Genomic DNA, 20418 nt, shown 5'->3' with positions numbered 1-20418 from the left:
CGGTGAACAAGTGCGAGTGGGCGTGCCGGTTTCCTCCGAACGCAAAGCTCGCATCACGCCGGTAAGGTAACGCAGCACAAAAGCGTGCGTAACGTTGCGTGCACGCACGATCGAGCGTGGAACTGCGTGCGTACGCCGCGCCGCGCGCCGGTGAGAGCGACGCCGAGCCAGGTTTTACGATCGCTCAACTCGCGCGTTAAACTCGTGGCGGAAGTTGAACGGTAGCAATCGATATATCGAATTCGCTGGAATACAAAAGCATTTTTTTCGTAACTTTACGAGTAGTGTACGCCGCGGTTTCATAAGGTAATTGTTATTACGATGAGCTAAACTATCAACAAAGAAATTCGTTTCGAAGAAACTTATTTCGTGATACAACCATGCACGCCTTTCGCGCTCGTCAACAGCTGCTCTGGCCATGTGAATGTCGTCAAATTTTTTTATCTCGCTTAATAGAAAAATTGGAAGTTGCGATGATTGCGATGATTGACAATGTCGAGAGCGTAACCGAGTAGCGCCGCTCGCAACACGTATTTACGTTTAAACTGCTTACGTAACCGCTCCCGTTGGTCCCTCCGCTGACATCACCCCCATAAAATGTACGTAGGTGCGCCGAAATCCATGAATACAAAGTACACGTACGGTTAATAACGTAACGTTGTAAAAGGACGCGTTCCCTGGACGCGCGGAATGAATTAGGGCCACTTATTAGACGCACAATCGTAAACAGGTGCAGCCAACGGGGACAAGGGCCTCGAATAGCGTGTGCGGATACACGGTGTGATCGACCATTGAGCGATTTGCATCCGTGAAAATTATACGCTCCGTTTGATTCTGCCAACGGAGAGAAATTTGTGTCTCCGGAAATACTCGCGACCAAAACTGATCATCTGTCACCTGCGGAAGTTGTCTGTACAGTTTACTCGATTTTCCATAACTATTTTATAACTATTTTAACTCTAGCTTCCCACATTGTCAATTTTTCCGGGCTTCCCCCACTGGGATACAGGCTACCCCACGTCGAACATTTAGTTAAAAATATAAGAAAAAATCAACTGATTTTAAGTCACTCTTTTTCCATCGATACGCCACACATCAAGGAATGTGCCTATGCAATTTGAAAAAGAAAGTAGTTGTAAAATATTCGCTTGTGAAAAAAGGTTACATTGAAAAATAATTTTCTTTTAATTTAAAAATTTCAATGTTTTATGAATTACTTTATTTTACTTGGAGTTTCAGACACCCCTGTATAGGAAGCTAGGGCTAAGAGAATGAAGAAAAATCTGATTAAAGAATGTCTTTTATTAACAAACGTTTTACAAACATTCTCGGTTACATGGAAAACCGATCTGCATTCCATGACGTTAATCGCGAGACTCCGATGTACCGTTCGACGGGCGCTGAGGCGGCTTGTGTCTACAGACGAAGTTTCGTCGGAATCTCAATGATGATCCGCTCGATTGAACTTCTTAATGCAACACGCGGGGCCACCTTCGGGTCATTGATATGCATGCACAGATCTCAACGATCTCCAGCTGAGCGCTTTGTTACGACTAGCTTTGATCACGCTCAGCACGTTACGGCATCAGATTGGGATTCGGATCGTTCCTAAACTGGCATCGACGTGCGCCTAATTACATTGTCGTGCCGGTAGATCGTTGAATGTATCGGGTCAGCCATTCATCTTGTGTTGCGTTGTCAAGCCACTTTGATTGTTCCGAACCTAGCAGACTACCGTGTCTCTTCTATTATGCATTCAAAAACTTGCGTTACTCGTTTAATAATTTAAACATAATTTTATTAGATAAATGAGAATATTTAGAATATTAGAAATAATTGTAAGCTTTCAACGCTCTTAGCTTATGTGAATTCTTTCTTGCGTTGCAGGCCGAGTCCGAAGTTGCCGCCTTGAACCGTCGTATCCAATTGCTGGAGGAGGACCTCGAGAGATCTGAGGAGCGTCTTGCCACTGCCACTGCCAAATTGGCAGAGGCATCGCAAGCTGCCGATGAGAGCGAACGGTAAGCATCCGTCTCTGTATAGGCAGAAGAAACAGTGCCAGTGATCGTTTTATACATTAGCTACAATGAGCAGTTACATTATTATTAGTTTATTAATAGAACACAAAAATAAATATTTTATTTCAACGCGTACTTCATGATTGACGCAATTTATAATAATACAAGTATTTTATATTACTGGAACGTTGCTCATTGTTGCATTGTTGTTTGGCCTCTTATCTCGAGAATGATTAAGAGTGACATAGATATCATATATTGTACGATTAGATTAGATGTTGATATAATTTATTGATCTGTTTGTCGTCGGTTAGTCGCTGATGATCGACATTGTTACTTAATCCTTAGCTGAAACATTTACGGAAAGCGTGATTTTTACAAAATGTATACTCTTCATCATTCCGATACAATAAGTTTATGTCGGAATGGAAAAATGATCACAAATAAAATACCGTACAAAAGTGGTGTAAATTAACTATTTTGTTGATTATAAAATATTTTACTATTTCCAGTTTATTTTATTAGTTTATCAGAATCAGAACAGCACTGTACTTTTATAGAGCATTTATATGCAATATATTAACGTATTTCAATATATTAAAACATGAAAACATTTTGTTAGAATTCAATCATTTTATCCACATTAGCTAATCTGTAAAAATCAGAATATCTCAAACGTTATTACCTGTAATTTATGCCACTTTTGTTAGAAACATATTTTATATAAATATTAATATAGACTTAATAACTCTTCAACAGTTTTTTCTTAAAATATTATTTCTTACAATGACGAATATTGTATCGCCTTACATTGAAAGAATGGAAATTCCCTTGACTCGCGTTTCCATGGCATAATTATAAAATCTCGGAACTGTAGAATTATACAACTGTAGATGCAGAACGTTTCAGTCTTGCACTAATGCATGACTAATATCTTGCAGAACGTAGATTCAAAGTGGATAATCGCTCTTTAATATCCCGGTTACGTATATAATTATGATAAACGCACAAATTCATGGTTCTGCGATCGTTATACCAAATCCGTTCCCTTATTTTCATAATAGATACGTGTGCAAAAGTAGACGCTTAATCATCCCACAAAAGTAGAACCGTCATAAACCGTCGCAGATCAGAAACTGCGTTTAATCGAAAGAAAACGGACGTATAAGTAAAGAAGAGTACTCTTCGCGATATATTCATTCTTTTACATGAAGATTTCTCCAAAGCCTCTCCATTTACGGATATTAAACGCCACATCCTGGCCACTATTTGCGATAACGCACATGTCATATCCGTCACAACGATAATGTGCTTTTCATTACACAAGACGTTTCCTGATGTTACTTCATGATCAAAAATAATCTTTGCGTGTTTTATGCGGATTATTTATTGCTTGAATTTCGGTTAATTTAGTTAATAATAATAATAAAGAAAAAATATAAATATAATAAAACTAGTAGAAAATTTAGTTAATGAAGAAAATTTATCGCGAAATGTAGTTTTCTTAAATCGAGCTATTTGCGGTAACAAATATAATATTGTATAATACAAGACTCGTAAAACGTGTGGAATACCAAAAGGTAGTCAATAGGCACATCAGTAATTTCAAAGGCCTAATCGCCGATCATGATAACATAGCGGCAGTACGTAAATGCTTAAAATAACGCCATGCTCACTTATCGTCGTGATAACGAGTGACGCGTGCGCGCTCCGCACTTTTTGCTACGGTGTACGCCTTCTCAGGTACAAGAAAGAAAAACTGTTGGATGTATCTCGTTTCTAGTTTTTTTTTTTCCATTTGTGCGATAAATTATCACATAAATATGTCACAAGAAACGCACGTATTACCATCTCGAGCTAATAAAATTGATCGACGCGCAAACGTAATAATAAAAATTAACAATAAATAAAAAATAACAGAAAATAAGGCGAAAACTACAAAGAAACTAGAAAAATAAAACTCTCCGTATTTGTATCGGTGTTTTTCTCAATTACGCTTGACGAAGGAGCAAATCATTTCGTTCGAAGCTACTACGATCATTCTTTCAATGGCGATTAAATTGTTTCTAAAAATCGACGAACAATCGATCGCTAGGATACGCAAGGCCCTCGAAAACCGCACCAATATGGAGGACGACCGAGTATCCTTGTTGGAGCAGCAGCTAGCACAGGCTAAACTGATCGCGGAGGAAGCGGATAAGAAGTATGAGGAGGTGGGTCATGTACCAGCGAACAAAGAGCGATAAGAAAAGCGCCCATGAGCCCTTTATCTCCCTCGTTGGAGGCAGACTACCGATCGTTGCGACATTCAGCTATTCTGATTTCATCTCACGATTCATTGTCTCAATAAATGCGCAAATTTGCATCTGTTGGTCGCTCGAGCATAAAACAGAAAAAGATTATTAAGGACCGACAATAATACATTAATATAAATGCAAAGTGTCGCCCAGGTCGATCGGTAGTCTCCCCTCCAGGAAGCTTTCTTTCAGGTAAATTTCACAGGTGAATGCGGTGCTGTAGGCGAGCGGAGCAGACGGTCAGCCACGATGATGATGATGATGATGATGAATCGACAGACATGTATCTTTTAATTTGCACCGTTTGTGTAATCGATTTTTAATCGTGAATCTCTTTCGTTCGACATGTGTCCACCTTAAAGCGCCCGCAAGATTCTCGAGAACCGCAGCTTGGCGGACGAAGAGCGCATGGACGCCCTTGAGAATCAGCTGAAGGAGGCCAGGTTCCTCGCCGAAGAAGCCGACAAGAAATACGATGAGGTTCGCGTGCCCGCGACTGCTACTGTCGAGCGTGTTGACTGCAGTGACGATGATAATCATGACGATGATGGTTCCTAGTCGATAGTCAAAATAGTGCCTAACCCCGTAACTCTCTGTCTTCTCTCTTTGTGTGCTCGAAAAAAACACCGTGGTTTACGCGAAAGGCAATACGCGCGTCCGTTAAAAATCGCTCGTTGAATGATTCGTCACGAATCGATCGCGTCTAGGAAAAGCAAGCGATCTTGCCGCCTCGTGGAAGAGAATCGAGGCGGCGAGACTCGTCTCGCAGTGAAATCTCGGTGGAGCAAGGGCAACCCGTGAATGGCAAACCGATCTCTGTGATTGCGTCGAGCTGCGGATGAAAGTGAAAAAGTTCTTTTTTTTACAAGAGTTATACGTGTTCCCGCGACAGTGCAGTGTTCGAAGGAGCGTTCTTTTTGATTGCTCGACGCTCGATGCTCGTAGGGAGGAGATCTAGAGATCCGTGAGAGTCACGCGAGAAGAAACGCAGCAAGAGAGAGAGAGAGAGTGGTGATACATGATAAATGCAGTGGCTCACGTGTTTCGAGCGCGATTTCACGCAAAAATCCGATATCTGTGATTTCCAAAGTGTTTTTTCGGCCTCTCGGTTAAAGCTAAAAGCAAAGCAAAGTTCCAAGTGCCAGTTTCGATAAATAGGATGCGATCCTGTTATTGTTACTCTTGTTACTAGATATTAATTATACTGTTAGATAATCAGGAGAGGTCGCAGATGAGCAGGTTCGATGATGTTCGTAGCCTAAACGCGTGTCTATTCCTAATTCGATTTCCTCCGGGATAAGATCGGACCGCGTGCTCGGTTCGTTGTTCGCTCCCGCGAGACCGGTCGAGCTAGTTCAATAAAAGAGTATCGTCGAAGTATTGTGTTGTGATCAGGGCGAGAGGCCGCGAGACGTGAGATCGCGGCTTCACGCCGACGAATATAATGGTGCTGGCTTTTGCCCAAAGACCCTCGTTTCGCATTGCTGGAATTCGGGACGTGCGCCGAAATAATGAGAGTTGTGATGGTAGGTGTTGGCCGCGATAGCGTTGAAATTACGGTGATATATTATACTTTACCGGTGGTTGGCTGTCTGTCTTTCAAGGATTACTCGGTATTATCTCGTTGAGATAAGATATCGCAGATAGCTGAAACATTTTTCGATCGTATGCATAAGTTGTTTAGTATGACGGAGCACTTGCGGTCACTATTCATGGTTGAATAGAAAAATTGCAGAGTATACAAATTTATCTGCGACAAAATACATCTTGTATAATGTATTTTCCGTTTCTTTAAATCAGTTTTTAATAATAATTTCCCTTTGTGACATTAATTTTCTTTATCTTATCTCAATCATATTTGCTCGTTTTTCAATTTTTATACAGACAAATTTTAAAAATCTTGAATAAACTTGTCAGAGGATTCATTTTGGGATTTTATATTCTTGAATTCACCGTAATTTCGGCCACCATATTTTCTTCATCCGATTTGTTAGAACGTCGTTAATTAACAGTATTAGAGAAGAGAAGCAAGAACTAATCGCGGTGTGTAAGAATTGACCTTAACGCGATACTATTCGCATCGTCCAGTTTATTTCAGTAGATAATTGCCTCCTCCATCGCTTGTTTTGCCTCTTTAATTAACGATCTAACTGTCCAACCGTTACAGAAGCTTACAGAGATGACGACAAGTTCTAACAGCAACCGAGTGTGTCGATTATCCTTGTCAATTTTTTTACGCATACATGTATAAGACTTGATATATTGTTCGCTCGCGTGAAACGTGACGCAACTTCATCGTGAAGTGATTCGATCGAGAGCTTTGCCAAGTCAAAAGTAATTAACGTAACGTGAATTTATACCGTATAATATTTCCCGCATTCCATCATAATCTGCAATGCTAAGTAGCGCAAAAAACGCATCTGGCATAATTATGAAATTATCGCGACGCTTACAGCGAATTTGCATTTTCTCATCGAGTTGAATGAAATCTTTTTCATCGCCTTGGAATCACTGTTATTACCTTTCGTCGAGTCATCGCGCGAGTCATTCGCGATTATGAAGCGCGATTGTCAAGTCGGATGACGTGAATCACGAACGAGAACGCCTCGACGTTCGTAACTACGATAGTCCGAGATAAGAAAATGAAAAGAAAAGGAAAAAGGAAGAAAAAGAAATTGCGGAGTCGACGATCGAATCGCGCGGGTGGCGAATCTCTCAATTAAGCTTTTATGGGAAAGCCATTTTACGACTGGTTGCGTCACGATTGCGCGGAAGTTGTGCCGCATGAGCGAGAGATCGTCGTAGGACGTCGTTATGGGCGCAGCAACGTGTAGTTATATACAGCTACAACAGACTATTCCCGAGAGCCGCGAAAAATCCTACGACGATTTTTTTCTCGGCGTACAGTAACCGCACATTGCTCCCTCACGTGCGCTTACGAATCGATCAGGACTGAGCCGCAACTTGCGTGACGCGCGACTTGCGTGCTGCACTCCTGATCGTTCGGTTTTTCGACAGCGTGCCCGATTGGAAGAGGTTGCCCTTTCATCACCGCCCAGGAAGGGACTGACCATTCAGGGAAGATTGACGTTAACAGTTCAGTCTCTACAATAATGCGTGCTTTAATTACGCGTCCCCGGTGGTTGAAGCACGAGAAAAGCGACCTGCGAAGCACGCAGGGATGCACTTGACATGGAAACATTTTTCCGAATCCCCGATTGCGTACGCAGTAATCACTGAGACAGCGTACAACAATTTTATGTTCTTACATTGAATACTCGTGAGTAGTTTAACCATTGGAGGTATTTCGTGCTTCCCGTCGAAAGTTTTTTTTTCTTCTCGCAAAATGGTCTTTACGCATTCCTGGGCTAACGCAAACATCGCCGCACGCACCGTAAATTCCGTTCGAGCTCGTCGAGCAGAGACTTTGAGCACGGGAGACGAGGACGGGACCACCATGAGAACCATAACTCTTCCAATCGCGGTTACGTCGACGGCGAGACGCTGGTCTAGTCGTCTCGCCGCCTCCGGAGTTCTCAGAGGCGGCGAGGTCGCCGATATGGAGGCAGGGGGACACATGTTAGAGAAGCCGTGTATGTATGTGTCGTTTACACAGGTCGCCCGTAAATTGGCCATGGTTGAGGCCGATCTAGAACGCGCCGAGGAGCGTGCCGAGGCCGGAGAGTCGTAAGCATCGTTTTTAATAGGCGCTTTTCGCCCCGAACACTTTTTGCCCGAGCGATCTGATTTTTTTCCATCCTGCCGTATCTCTCTCTCCCGATCGCCCTTTTCTTCCGTCGTCACGCGTCGTCGACAGCGCGCCTTGCTTCCCCCATAATTTCAGACAGCACCGTTAGAGCGCCCGCAACCGCGTCGTCGACGACGCCGACGATATCATCCCCCTTGACCCGTGCCAATTTTTGCACGATAACGATAGCCCCGGTCGCATTGTGTCATTAAAGCTGTTGTGCAGTGTACAAATTAATATCTGTTGCCAGCAATGTCGTGAAAAGCCAAGATTACGGTCACGTCGAGTCGCGAAGAGGCATCGCCTCTCTCTTTCTATCTCTTTTTTGATACTTCTCGTAAAGGTCTTCCATAAAGTAACGTCTTGCTAGTAATGCTGGGGCTTTTCTACGACACCCTCTGTGTCCAGGAAACGAGCGAGAAACGCATTGGTTGTATCGAGTCTCGGTTGATGTAGCATCAACTTCAATTCTTTATGGCGATTGCGGTGTCAAATATATGCAAGATTTACTTTATTACCTGATTGGCTGATTTAACTCAACAACTCAATGCCAGAGAACTACTCGTGGACGCAGATGTGACCTCATGCGCGATTCTGATTAACGTGTGGCACTCACGCACTAATTCTTCAGCAGTTGGGGGAAGTCCTGGAAGCCCGTGGAAGACGAGGAGATTTTCATGCAGCTCTGCATGCCATGTCTAATTTTTCTGTATTATTTTATATACTTTCACCCCCATCACCTTTGCTTTTGCGCATGATACGTGTGGCTGTTGATCACAGGTCGCCAGAAAACTAGTCATGATGGAACAGGATCTCGAACGCGCCGAGGAGAAGGCCGAGCTTTCCGAATCGTAAGTACGATCACATGCATGCGCCTCTTTTTCTCTGTGTACGACACAATGCAACTTTCTTCTTGCTGTCGCGCGCTCGCTTATACATCGTTTAAAAGCCTCAAATCAACGACGAACTTTTCAATATAAAATTTTATGATACGCACGATATTTTTTTAAATTAATTTTACATTACGAATTGATGAAACTTGATAAAGTAGAAATTCAATATTGCGATAAAATTTTTCCTCGGGCTATTTATTAATTATATATAAGACATACAAAACTGTTATAATATATTGAAAATGTTTGTCTGCAGTGTTGATAGTTGATTCTTTTTTTGTCGTGCGCTATTGCGATTTACAAACTTCAACATATATCTCATCTGGCCGGATTAATTAAACGATTAATTAATTTTACAGCAAGATCGTCGAGCTTGAAGAAGAGCTGCGTGTCGTCGGCAATAATTTGAAGTCCCTCGAGGTCTCCGAGGAGAAGGTAAATAATTCATTTTACACGCGATGTATGTACAGCATCAATCAGACCGGAACACAATCCCGTGAATTAAATATCGTCTCTCGGCTCTCATTTTGTATCACAATAATTTTCTTACTCTTACCAATTACACGTAAAGCCCATACCTCGTGCCGGAAAATGTTATGGATAGAAAGTCAATTACCGTTTTTATGGCGCCTAACACGTGTCGTGAATTGGATCGAAAGCCGGCGTCTGTAATTGAATCGCGTTGGCATTAATCGCAAATTAAGTCCCACATTGAACATCATAAAGTGGCTTATCACGAGCTAGCGCAAACGTTCCGGAAAGAAACAAATCACTGTTACAAGCGAGAGAAATAACACACGTTATTATACGTAGGCCAACCAGCGCGAGGAGGAATACAAGAACCAAATTAAGACCCTCACTACCCGTCTAAAGGAGGTACACGTCCTTTGGGAGTGTCTTGCTTTGCACTTTGTAATGTGTGATCCATCCTCGCGTCGTAGATCTTGCCACTAAAATATTAACTCGCGTGTCCCTGTTGTTCTTCGCACCTGATCCTACTTTAGAAATAACTGAACCAGCGTTGCGCGTTGCTGCAGTGTACTAACGAGAGTTTGTTCTGTCTTTTGTTGTTGCTTGATTAAAACATAGGCGACGCAGAGAGAGGAGACGTTCGAGGGCCAGGTGAAGATCCTGGATAGTCAACTGAAAGAGGTAAGTAAAGGTGCAAACAGAATTTAAAATACCTCGAATCGAACAATTTCCGCCGAATTGTGATAATTGTAAAATTAAGTCTCGATTCATCACTATTAGAATATTAGAATATAGAGAATATATTAGGGGTGTGATTTAGTTTTGAGGGTTTTTTTTGCTCAAAAACGCATGTATTTAAATATGATAATGAATGAATACCTTAATCAGAATATTTTCCTTCGTTTTCTATAACTTTTTCCCATCTTTCTGGCAAGAGATGGATTCCACCACGATAAAATGACTTCTTTTGAGTTGATCCATTCGTCGACGAATTTTCGCACTTCTTCCAAATTATGAAAGTGTGTATCCTCTAAAGCGTGTTGCATCGACCGGAACAAATAATAATCGCATGGAGAATACGCGGGGTGCGGTAAGACTTCCCATTCTAGCTCTAATAGTGTTTGTTTCACTGATAACGCAACGTCAGGTCGAGCGTTGTCACGAAGAAGAATCACTTTCCGTCGTTTACTCGCAATTGCTGGTCGTTTTTGGCCCAATGCTTGCTTCAACTTGTACAATTGGTGTCGATAACGATCAGCCGTGACAGTCTCATGCGGATTTAACAGCTCGTAGTACACTATCCCACCAAATACGGAGCATTACTTTTGAACCGTGAATATTGCGTCTCGGAGTGGATGTTGATGGTTGGGCCTGGATCCACCCATGATTTTCTGCGTTTCGGATTATCAAAATAGATCCACTTTTCATCCCCAGTAACAATCCGAGACAAAAGCTCTTCTTTTTTTGCCTGGCGATCAACGAAATGCAAATGTTCAAATGGCACTTTCCGATAATTCATGTCGAACCCATTTCCCTTCTTTCTGAATTTTTCCCATTTCATGTAAATGTTTCGTAACTGTTGTACGATCAACATTTAATGCTCTGGCAAGTTCTGAAGTGGATTCTGTTGGATTTTCGTGCAATAATGCTTGGAAATCTGCATTTTCAAGCTTTCTTGGTTGTCCCGAGCGTTCTTTGTCCTTCACATCAGTATCAGCACTCTTAAAGCGTCTAAACCAGTATTCACACGTCTTAATTGATGGGGCAGAATCACCATAAGTTTCCACAAGAATTCTATAACCGTCAGCCGCAGTTTTGTTTTGATTAAAAAACAAAAGCAACGCATGTCGAAAATGCTAAAGAGCTTTCGGAAGTTGCATTTTTACGATGATATAAACACGACTGTTATTGCATCTATTGCTATAATGCTACTAAATGTCATGGATAATGTCAACACCGTAAGAAACAACAGTTATCGGAAACAGCTATTGGAACAAACTGACACTACAGCCATCTGTTGCAAAACCCTCAAAACTAAATCACACTCCTAATACATAAAAATTAATATCTCTGGTAAAATAATATTATACAATCAGTGAAATTAGTGAGAAATGTAATACATGATGAAAAAGCGCTTTCAATCGTATACTTGTTGCGAACGAGGTGTAAAATTATTCACGCGGGGACTTTTGAGCCCTTTGCGAACAACTAAATCTGTCTCGTAGACCACATCACAAGGTATGACGAACGTGAATGCATTAAAGTAGTGTTGTACCGGACAAACGAGACATTGTTCTCGATAATAGTGTATTAATCATGCAAATCGTAGTGTGCCATAACTAAATCTTTCGCAGCCTTGGTTACGAGACTCATTACTGCAGTCGCAGTCGTGTGTGAAGTGAAATTCGTTTTACTTGCATGGCGTGAAGTATTAATCTCGAGCGATTATTAATTAACAACCTCAACGATTTCAAACATGCAGAACGGTCGTAAATCTCGACGAAGGAATTATGCTTCCTCACGATTCTCGTTCTCTTTTGAAATCGATGAGTGATTACATTGGAACCGTGACTCTCTGACTGACAAAGTGTTGCGTTTGTGCAGGCTGAGGCACGCGCTGAGTTCGCGGAGAGATCCGTGCAGAAACTCCAGAAGGAGGTTGACAGGCTCGAAGGTGCGTATGCAATAAGAAAAGAATATATTTATAATAATAATAACAATGACATCGTTATATCTTTCGATATCTATTTATCATTTCGGTTCTCTCTTTGATATCACGTATCGTAGACTTTAATTTGATTTCTCGAGATAATTGCGTTAACTCTTATTATGTACTCGGACATGGATTCTGTGATATAAATTGAATTGTTTATCAAGTGGAAAGAGAAAGAGAGAACGATAGGGAAGAAGTTTACGGAAGAGGCTGGTAAAAAACATTTCCCAAGTGGCTAGATTCTTTTTTAGGAATTAATGTCGCGCGCACGTTAAAAGGTTTGCAATCGTATTCTCGACAAAGAAGTAGCTAATTACAAGTGTCAGAGGTTTTTTTTCTTTATAAAATGACAGAGAGAATTTTCAAACGAAAACTTCAATCGGAGCATAATGAAACCTCAAGTATACTTTTTTTAAATTTATGCCAATCAATTTTTCTCAATTATACAATATATCGCCAGGAACGTGGCGATTCGACAATCGTAAAGCAGCCCCCATTTTCCGCCGTGTGTGTGTGTGTGTGTGTGCGTATACCGTGTTTAATTAGCGCATTAAACTGCCCACCTAACCGCCGAAACGCAGTGTGTTACGCTCGCGTGTGGCTTGCCGTGTGTTACTTCCCTTTAACCAGTGATCTTTGCAGACGACCTCACGGCCGAGAGAGAGAAAAACAAATTGCTACAGGAGGAGATGGAGGCCACCCTGCATGACATCCAGAACATGTAGATCGTGTGTCTTTCGCGGTGGACAAAAACACATAACGCGAAAACGTTTAGGGAGCGAGAAACATCCGAGAAAGAGAAAGAGAGAGAGAGAGAGAGAGAATTAGCAGAACGGCGGCAACGAGAAGTGAACGAGAAACGAAACGCCGCCGTTACGGCGCGAGCGCTTCGTGTGTGGTGCACACCTTAATATTAACGGATAAAAATGCAGTCTTTAGGCTAGCCTTACACCCTCCATTACGTCCATCCGCAGTGCGTGTATGTGTTGTGCGTGCCTGAGTGTACGCGATCCGTCGCGTACGTTGCGTGTATCTATTTGTATGCGCGTGACGTAAGATAGAGACTGATGTAGCATGAGAGTAAAAGAGGGGAAAATGAAAGAGCGGAGAATATGAGCGTGTATGCGTGAGGAAGAGGAAGGAAGATGCAGCACGAGAGGATTAGTACGGCAGAAAAAGAGAGAACGAGAGAGAGAGAGAGGACGTAAAAGGGATTGAATGAGGAAGAATAAGTAATACAAGAGGACAAACGACAGGATGGTTCCGTAAATAAATAATATGAGGTACTTGTAATCTAAATCGGATTTTTAGCTTTAGATTTTAGCTTAGTCTGCCTTTAAATTTTAATTCGAGGGCAATACACAAATCGAGGCATGGCTGCGACCGGTTTGAGGCGTCTCCGAGCTCTCGCTCCCGCGATTTAAATCCGTTACGAAACTGGCCGTGGGAGGAATACGTGAGTGGGATTTCGAAGTAAGAGAGAGACGCAGAGTCGGAGGGAAGCGGACGGGACGATCCGGATTGCTCGTGCCGAGAGGAAAAGAGGAAATTCGATGAGACAAGTTTGAGACCAGCTTTCCCGAGCGTGTGCCAATTATCATTTTGTTTTTTATCCGCCAAAGACGACGTTTAAATGTGATCTATTATATAATTATATGTATATGATATTGTACTTACTATATAATTATATAGTAAACTGTGCTCGGACTCGTCTAACGTGAAATCAGCCTGAAATCCCCATTACTAAATTATTAAACGAGACTGCCGACCGAAAGGTCTTTTACAAGTGACTTTTGCGAAAATTCTTTTTTATCCTCACCGGTCGAGCGTCTCATCGAATTTGCTTCTCTCGGTGGAAAAAGAAAAAATACGTCGCGTCGCGGGCTCCCGCTTGAGACGGGGGGGGTAAACCTCAAGTGCTCATTATTATACTTTTCGCATCGCATTCCGCATTCCACGCGGCTCAGCTCGCGCGAGAAGGCGCGTTTTCGTTGGTTTCTTTTGTTCGTCGGAGTTTTTCGTCGGTCGTCGTGTCGCGTCGATCATCTTCTCATTGCCGCCGATGAAAGCAAAGACGACAGCGAGCAATAATAACCGCGCATTTAAGAGAAAGCCACTGCCAAACTGCCAACAATGTTTTTTTACACATGTACACCTTTCGTAGCGCGTCTTTGTCTCTTCGTTGTGCAATATTCAGAGTCATCCAGGCAAAATCGAGCGCGCGCCAACGCGATACATTGCCATTTATTATATATCAATGCGGTCTTTTTTTCGCACAATCAGGGTGCAATCGCGAGTCGTCTGGCCTATGTAACATACGTGTGTGCAATGTGCGTGCAGGACGATTTAACGTCGAGCCTAAAAAACAATCAATCAATCAATGCACAATATTTAAGATACGAGCGGGCAAACAACAGACTCTTTTGTGACGCTGCAGAGCAGCTTCCCGTGCCAGCTGAGCCATTTTCGAGATTTACCGATCGTGCCTGTATATATTTACTATATAAATATTAACCACGGCCAATATATCGAACCTCGATGCAGGGAACGTGCTTCGTTTCGATCGTGACAGCAAATCAAAGAGATCGAAGGGATCGATAACGATCGTCAAGACGACGAATATATTCGGAATTAATTGATTAATTAATTACTTACTTTCACCTTGCGGCGCATAGGTCGTCTTTAATTAATTATTATTATTAATTAATGCAGAGAGAGTTATATCCCATTAATATTACTGCTACTTCACGCCCGCCATCGAGCAACCGCGCAGAAATTTTCTCTTCAAATCCTTTCCTTTCCTCCTTCTTTTGTTTTTTTAATAGAAACACGTCTACGCCGTGTATCTACTACCTACCTACCCCGGTGTCGTAACGCCGTTCATGGTTATTCTTGTAGCACTTTTCCTGCAGCATATTCTTGGATGGCCTTTTGATGTAGGAATGTGCATCGTCCTCTTCCCGTTTCGATGTGTAAACGCCTGTACATTTTATCGTCGTGGGGTCATTGAGCGGTCGTGAAGGTACGGAGCTACCTGATGATGGGATGAGTCGCGTACGCTCGAAAGTGATTCCCCACGACGATGAAATGACGGGAATATTTTGCCTTCTCCGTCAAAGTTCTTATCGATTAGTCTCTCTTCATTAAAATTCACTTACATGTACATATCGGTACATCTTGCTACAATTGTAATATTATTGCGCGTTAATCGCATGATCTCGTAACGCGATCACGTTACATTAACACCGCATTGTCGATCAGAATGGTATTCCGGTTCAGAAGTTTGGACTCTCTCGGCTTGTATATTATCCGCGAAATGGAATTAGAGCTCAGTTTGTGTGAAGATGATGATGGACCATGCAATACAGTGACACATGTGCGTCATCGAAAGGCCACCCAAAGAGACCCAGCGCGACCGCGTTTGTTCTCCAAGTTGGCGCCGCCACGAGCGAGCGTTCACCGAAAAAGCAAGAAAGTAATCGCGAAAAGCACAACTACACGAGACTACACGTCCCATCGTTGAGTTTTGTTAGCCCCGTTTTTTTTCTTTTTTGAATAGTAATACCGAAATTATGGAAACGCAGATATATACTTGAGTTTATGAGAGAGAAAGAGAGAGAGTGAGAGAGAGAGAGAGAGTTTTAGTTTATTAATTTACTTAATATTAATGAATGGAATGATAATAACACTAATATCATTGTAATAATAATGATTATTATATATTACTATTATTATAAAACTGTTTATAATATATATTTTAATTTTGAAAAAGAGTGTGTTTGTTTTCGTTGTGTTTTCATTTCTTTTTTATTTATTTCACCTGCGCTGATGTTAATCCTCCACCGTTAACATAATTACTGTCCACGCGACGTAACACTGTGGCCGCCTTGTTGTTGTTAGAGTTACAGTAACAAGCATGACAAGCGAGGACAAGTGTGGTACGTATGCCATATAATTTTTACGGTGAGTAAAAACTGCTTAATCCGATTTCGCTACTTAAACGCATGACAGAAATCTCACGTGTAATATCCCTATAAACTTGACGATTGTCTCTCATCTCTGTTGTAGGGCAATTACTATTTCACAGATGTGCCTTTCCGATCATTTGCGCAGTCTTTTATCGATACTGATAACATCCTTGCGTTATCAATATCTATCGTAGATAGAACACGTGTTATCGATTGCAGTATCGATTCTTCTCGCATCGTGGCAAGAAGCTAAAATTGAAGATTGCAATTTATAATCGAGTAACATAATTTTTTAAAAACATGCGAAATTTATTTCAAGTTGAAAAAACAATGTTAAGGATTAAGGGTGTAAGTTGAAGGTATATATGATAGCTAAGAGATTTAGGAAAAATGGTACAGAATTATTGGAATAACAATTATAAGTCGCACGTTAAGATTCATAATTTACCCAGACTGTCGACTCTCAGGCTTCATTACTTTCACTGCCATCCTGCTTGGCCAGTCCGCCACACCGAGTGCTTGCTCAGCGATTTACACAATTTTAACACAACATTTCTCACGTTTCTTTCCTCGGCACCGTTCTTCATTATTTCGGTACTGCACACTTTCGCACTACACCATTATACCGCAGGTGACGCGTAACTGCGTAGCGGCTAACGTTGCGAATGCTTGCAGATGAGATGGTGACCGAAAAGGAGAAATTCAAGGAGGTCGGGGACGGCCTGGATAATGCGTTCTTTGAACTCTACGGCGTTTAACGCGGCGTACTAACCATCCTCCTAAATCGCTACGACAAAATAAAAAGCAAACAAACGAACCCTTCTTACAAATCTAGCTTGCACTTTAACACGTATGCCGTAAGTTGCTCATGCTTTTTAATCCACTCGCTCCTAACAACCGCAGCTTTCTAATCGAACGCCTAATAGAAATCTTCTAAGCCTCAAGTATCACCTTTATATTTAAAATCGATGCTTGCTACGTTTCACAAAGGATCAAATCGCGTTGTTTATCCCTCGGTTCTCATTGTCTCCGAATTCTTTCATCTCTTCAAGCTCATTTAAGTTATAACGCAATGAGTAATAATCGATAAGAGTTGAAGAACGTCTCCTAACGCGCTGTGCTTTCTTGCAGACGAACTCGTCCACGAGAAGGAGAAGTACAAATACATCTGCGACGACCTGGACCTCACCTTCACCGAATTGGTTGGTTAAACCAATGGCTGTATCGGCCATCGAACGTCCGCACCCGCTGTCGAATTCTGTCACCGTGCACCAGCATCCCGCGTGCGATCCGGTCGCGGTCGACCTGCGACAACGGCCATCCGATGCGTACACTTTTGTTATCGTAATTAAACTCAGTGTATTATAAAATACGTTCCGCGTGATCAACGTGCTCTCTCTCGGTTTTTCTATTTACCAGCGAGATTCCACTTTCTGCGCTTTCGGCTTTCTCAGCAGCCGCGATTATTTATTTATTTATTTCTTCCTTTCGAAAACGCCGCTTGATAAATTGAAATTACAGATATACGCAATTTCTCCCGAGCGTAGTAAGCTGCATTACGCTGCTTTGGCGACTACGCACGCGCGGTAAGTAGAGCAAAAAAGAGAAAAGTAACGGTCCGACACCTGTACGTGTCATCAATAAAACATCATTGGCTTCTGAAATTTATCTCGATGATTCTGCGTCATAACATACATAAGTGATGCGACTTGATACTTGCGCATTGTACAAGACCACTTTTGTTTCGAGTACTCCAGAGAAGAGATTAAATAAAATATCGGATAGTATTTAACACGGTGTTTTCTTCTTCCGCACTTTACGTTTCCGTTCCTCCACGAAACTGTAGCAGTAAGTTGCGATGATCCTCCTGGAAATCTCCACAAACCTCTATAAAACGTGCTGTGAACTTAAGCCTTGTGTACCTTCTATCCGATCCTCTCCGAGCCAAAATTCTAAGCCTAGAAAAATAAAATACAAGACCAAATCACTGTGTCCAAGCGTGTTAATCCCTTAATTCCTTCTACTTTCCCTAGAAACCGCTTTACAACTAATAATACTGTCTAATCCCAGATATCATTGATACAATCCACCGTGAACCGTGAACATTCTGAGAGGTGTATGTGTCTGTGTCTCTCTGTCTCTCTTTCTCTTTCCGATTAAAAAATATTAAAATGTACACCTGGACTAACACGTTGTACCATCCACTAATATCGCGTTCCCTCCCTTCTCGTTGCAGACGTGCTGGTAAACGAGCGCTGTAAATACAAAGCGATCGCCGACGAGATGGATCAGACGTTCGCCGACCTCGCCGGATATTAGCAGGCAGGCCAAATGCGTCGTACGGCAGAAGCGAGAGAGAGAAATGATTAAAACACAGATCGTTCAGGCTACAATAAAAAAATGACACTGCCAGCACGCGGACCCCTCGCTACACGTCGTCCAAATACATTTAGCATCGTAGCACCCGCCGACAAAGTCGAGAGAACGAGGAGGAGGACGGCACCGCCGACATTCAGCGTTAACGCAGCGCGGAACGCGGCGATATTTGGCGCGAACGGCCCGGAACGTTCGATCATTTAATCGTAAAATCGTTGTCTCGCGCATTCTACGTTTCTCCACTCGATTTCCGTTCAACAGGCTCGGCCAACATTTCGTAAAGGTTTTTACACGCAATTTACCCCCGGACAGGAAGAACCTCGGTACAATTACCGATACACGCAACACACCTGGGGATGCACGACGATATCGTGCCGATATCCGGCGCGAAAATCACTCGGCTCAATGACGATGACGATTTACCGAGCGCCGGTTCTGCTACCTGCGCCTATGCTCGCGCATTAATTTTATCTGACCCCCCCCCCCCCACATGCAATAATCTTCATTACATTTCCGTCAGGATGCCCCACGATTTGTATTATCCCGTAAGTTCCGCCTAGGCTCTTTATACATAACGGTATTAGCTATTAAGAGGGAGACCTTTAACAGGATAAGTTATCTTTCTTTCGCTCGCGGACTGCACAATTTCTACCGAACGTTACTCCGTATCGGAATACTACGCTGCTTCATTAACAAGAGCGCGTTGCGCGTTACGAGCCGGGGACGACGTTTTCGCTCACTCGAAACCTGCATCAGGACACAACGGTGTTACGGCCTTAAATGTACAACCGCATTCCAGTTGCCATTGTCACTACGACGAGAACGTGTTCGAGCCACATCCGTAAACGTAGGGAAACTGAAGCGAAGCTGCTGATAAATTCTCTTTCGGGACGAGCATACCGGTTTCTACCTAAAGATCATCACGATTGTCAAAGACAAGAGAGGAAATTGTTGATAATAAAAGGCGTTGGAGTCCAACGAACGAGCACACGAGAAGAATTCCTGCTTAGCGACTCCGTTCTGTCGTCTCAGCAGAGGCAGCGTTAACGTTCACCATCAGCCGCGTGATTTTTTTCTTCATTCCACCGTACCATCAGGCAGTGCGGTCTAATATTAGCCAGTACTAACGTTAAGTTCTTTTCCATTACATTAAGGAGTACCATGTACCGCGTTGATACTTTACTCGCGTCACGCTTCTACGTTGTATCGTGCAGCATACTGTGTCAAATTATCGATGAATTGCCGACCGAATTGCTAAAATAAGGCGTCTCGTTCAACGCGAGCGAGATACAGTGTTCATTGTAGCGTAAATAAATAAATAAACTGCTTCTACGATAGAGAGAGATTTGCAAAGCGACTGGGCTGGACGCGCAAACGAGAATAGTATAAAAATTTACTCGCTTGAAACGACCGAAACGAAACGAAACGGGAAGTCGATCAAGTTCGATAAATCACGGCTCTCGGCAGCGCGTGGCTTAAATGCTGAAAGTTTTGTACCTTAGTCGTTAATCATTCTCGCTAATTTATTGAAGGTTCGTGCACAATCACGCAGGCTACCGGGACCGACGAATCAATCTTGAGGTGGACCAAGCTCAGAGACTCTCGAACATGCACCTGATGCGATGGCGATCTTTTGACTATCTATCTTATGTGATAATCATCTCATTTTATTGTATTTACATTACTTTCAATAAATATGCATATTTTATATCTCTGCATACTGAATGCCTTGCTCGGAGTCTGCCGGCTCATTGTCACATTGATTGAACGATATCTCGCGAGCGTCTGAATATTTATTAATTATTAGGGGTGTGATTTAGTTTTGAGGGTTTTTTTTGCTCAAAAACGCATGTATTTAAATATGATAATGAATGAATACCTTAATCAAACTATTTTCCTTCGTTTTCTATAACTTTTTCCCATCTTTCTGGCAA

General features: G+C 42.3%; 1 protein-coding gene across 17 annotated transcripts in view; it reads left to right on the top strand.

Annotated features, from left to right (window-relative positions):
- LOC105278576 (tropomyosin) overlaps nucleotides 1-20194 on the top strand; it is a 46235-nt gene extending 26041 nt beyond the window's left edge. For 3 of the 17 annotated variants that reach the window (XM_020031376.2, XM_020031373.2, XM_011337773.3), the window contains 8 exons: nucleotides 1888-2021; nucleotides 4678-4795; nucleotides 7932-8002; nucleotides 9316-9391; nucleotides 9770-9832; nucleotides 12032-12101; nucleotides 12783-16965; nucleotides 17240-17900. In XM_020031376.2, the coding sequence (XP_019886935.1) occupies nucleotides 1888-2021; nucleotides 4678-4795; nucleotides 7932-8002; nucleotides 9316-9391; nucleotides 9770-9832; nucleotides 12032-12101; nucleotides 12783-12865 (615 nt within the window). In that variant the 3' untranslated portion in view covers nucleotides 12866-16965; nucleotides 17240-17900. Of the gene's footprint in view, nucleotides 1-1887; nucleotides 2022-4113; nucleotides 4232-4677; nucleotides 4796-7931; nucleotides 8003-8843; nucleotides 8915-9315; nucleotides 9392-9769; nucleotides 9833-10045; nucleotides 10109-12031; nucleotides 12102-12782; nucleotides 16966-17239; nucleotides 17901-18344 lie in introns of those variants that run through there. The other 14 variants (XM_011337770.3, XM_011337776.3, XM_011337768.3 and 11 more) reach the window with 9 other exon arrangements.
- The last annotated feature ends 224 nt before the right edge of the window (nucleotides 20195-20418 follow it).

Source organism: Ooceraea biroi, chromosome 10 (assembly GCF_003672135.1).
Source record: "Ooceraea biroi isolate clonal line C1 chromosome 10, Obir_v5.4, whole genome shotgun sequence".
Taxonomy (NCBI): domain Eukaryota; kingdom Metazoa; phylum Arthropoda; class Insecta; order Hymenoptera; family Formicidae; genus Ooceraea; species Ooceraea biroi.
This window is presented reverse-complemented; position numbering and strand designations above follow the sequence as displayed.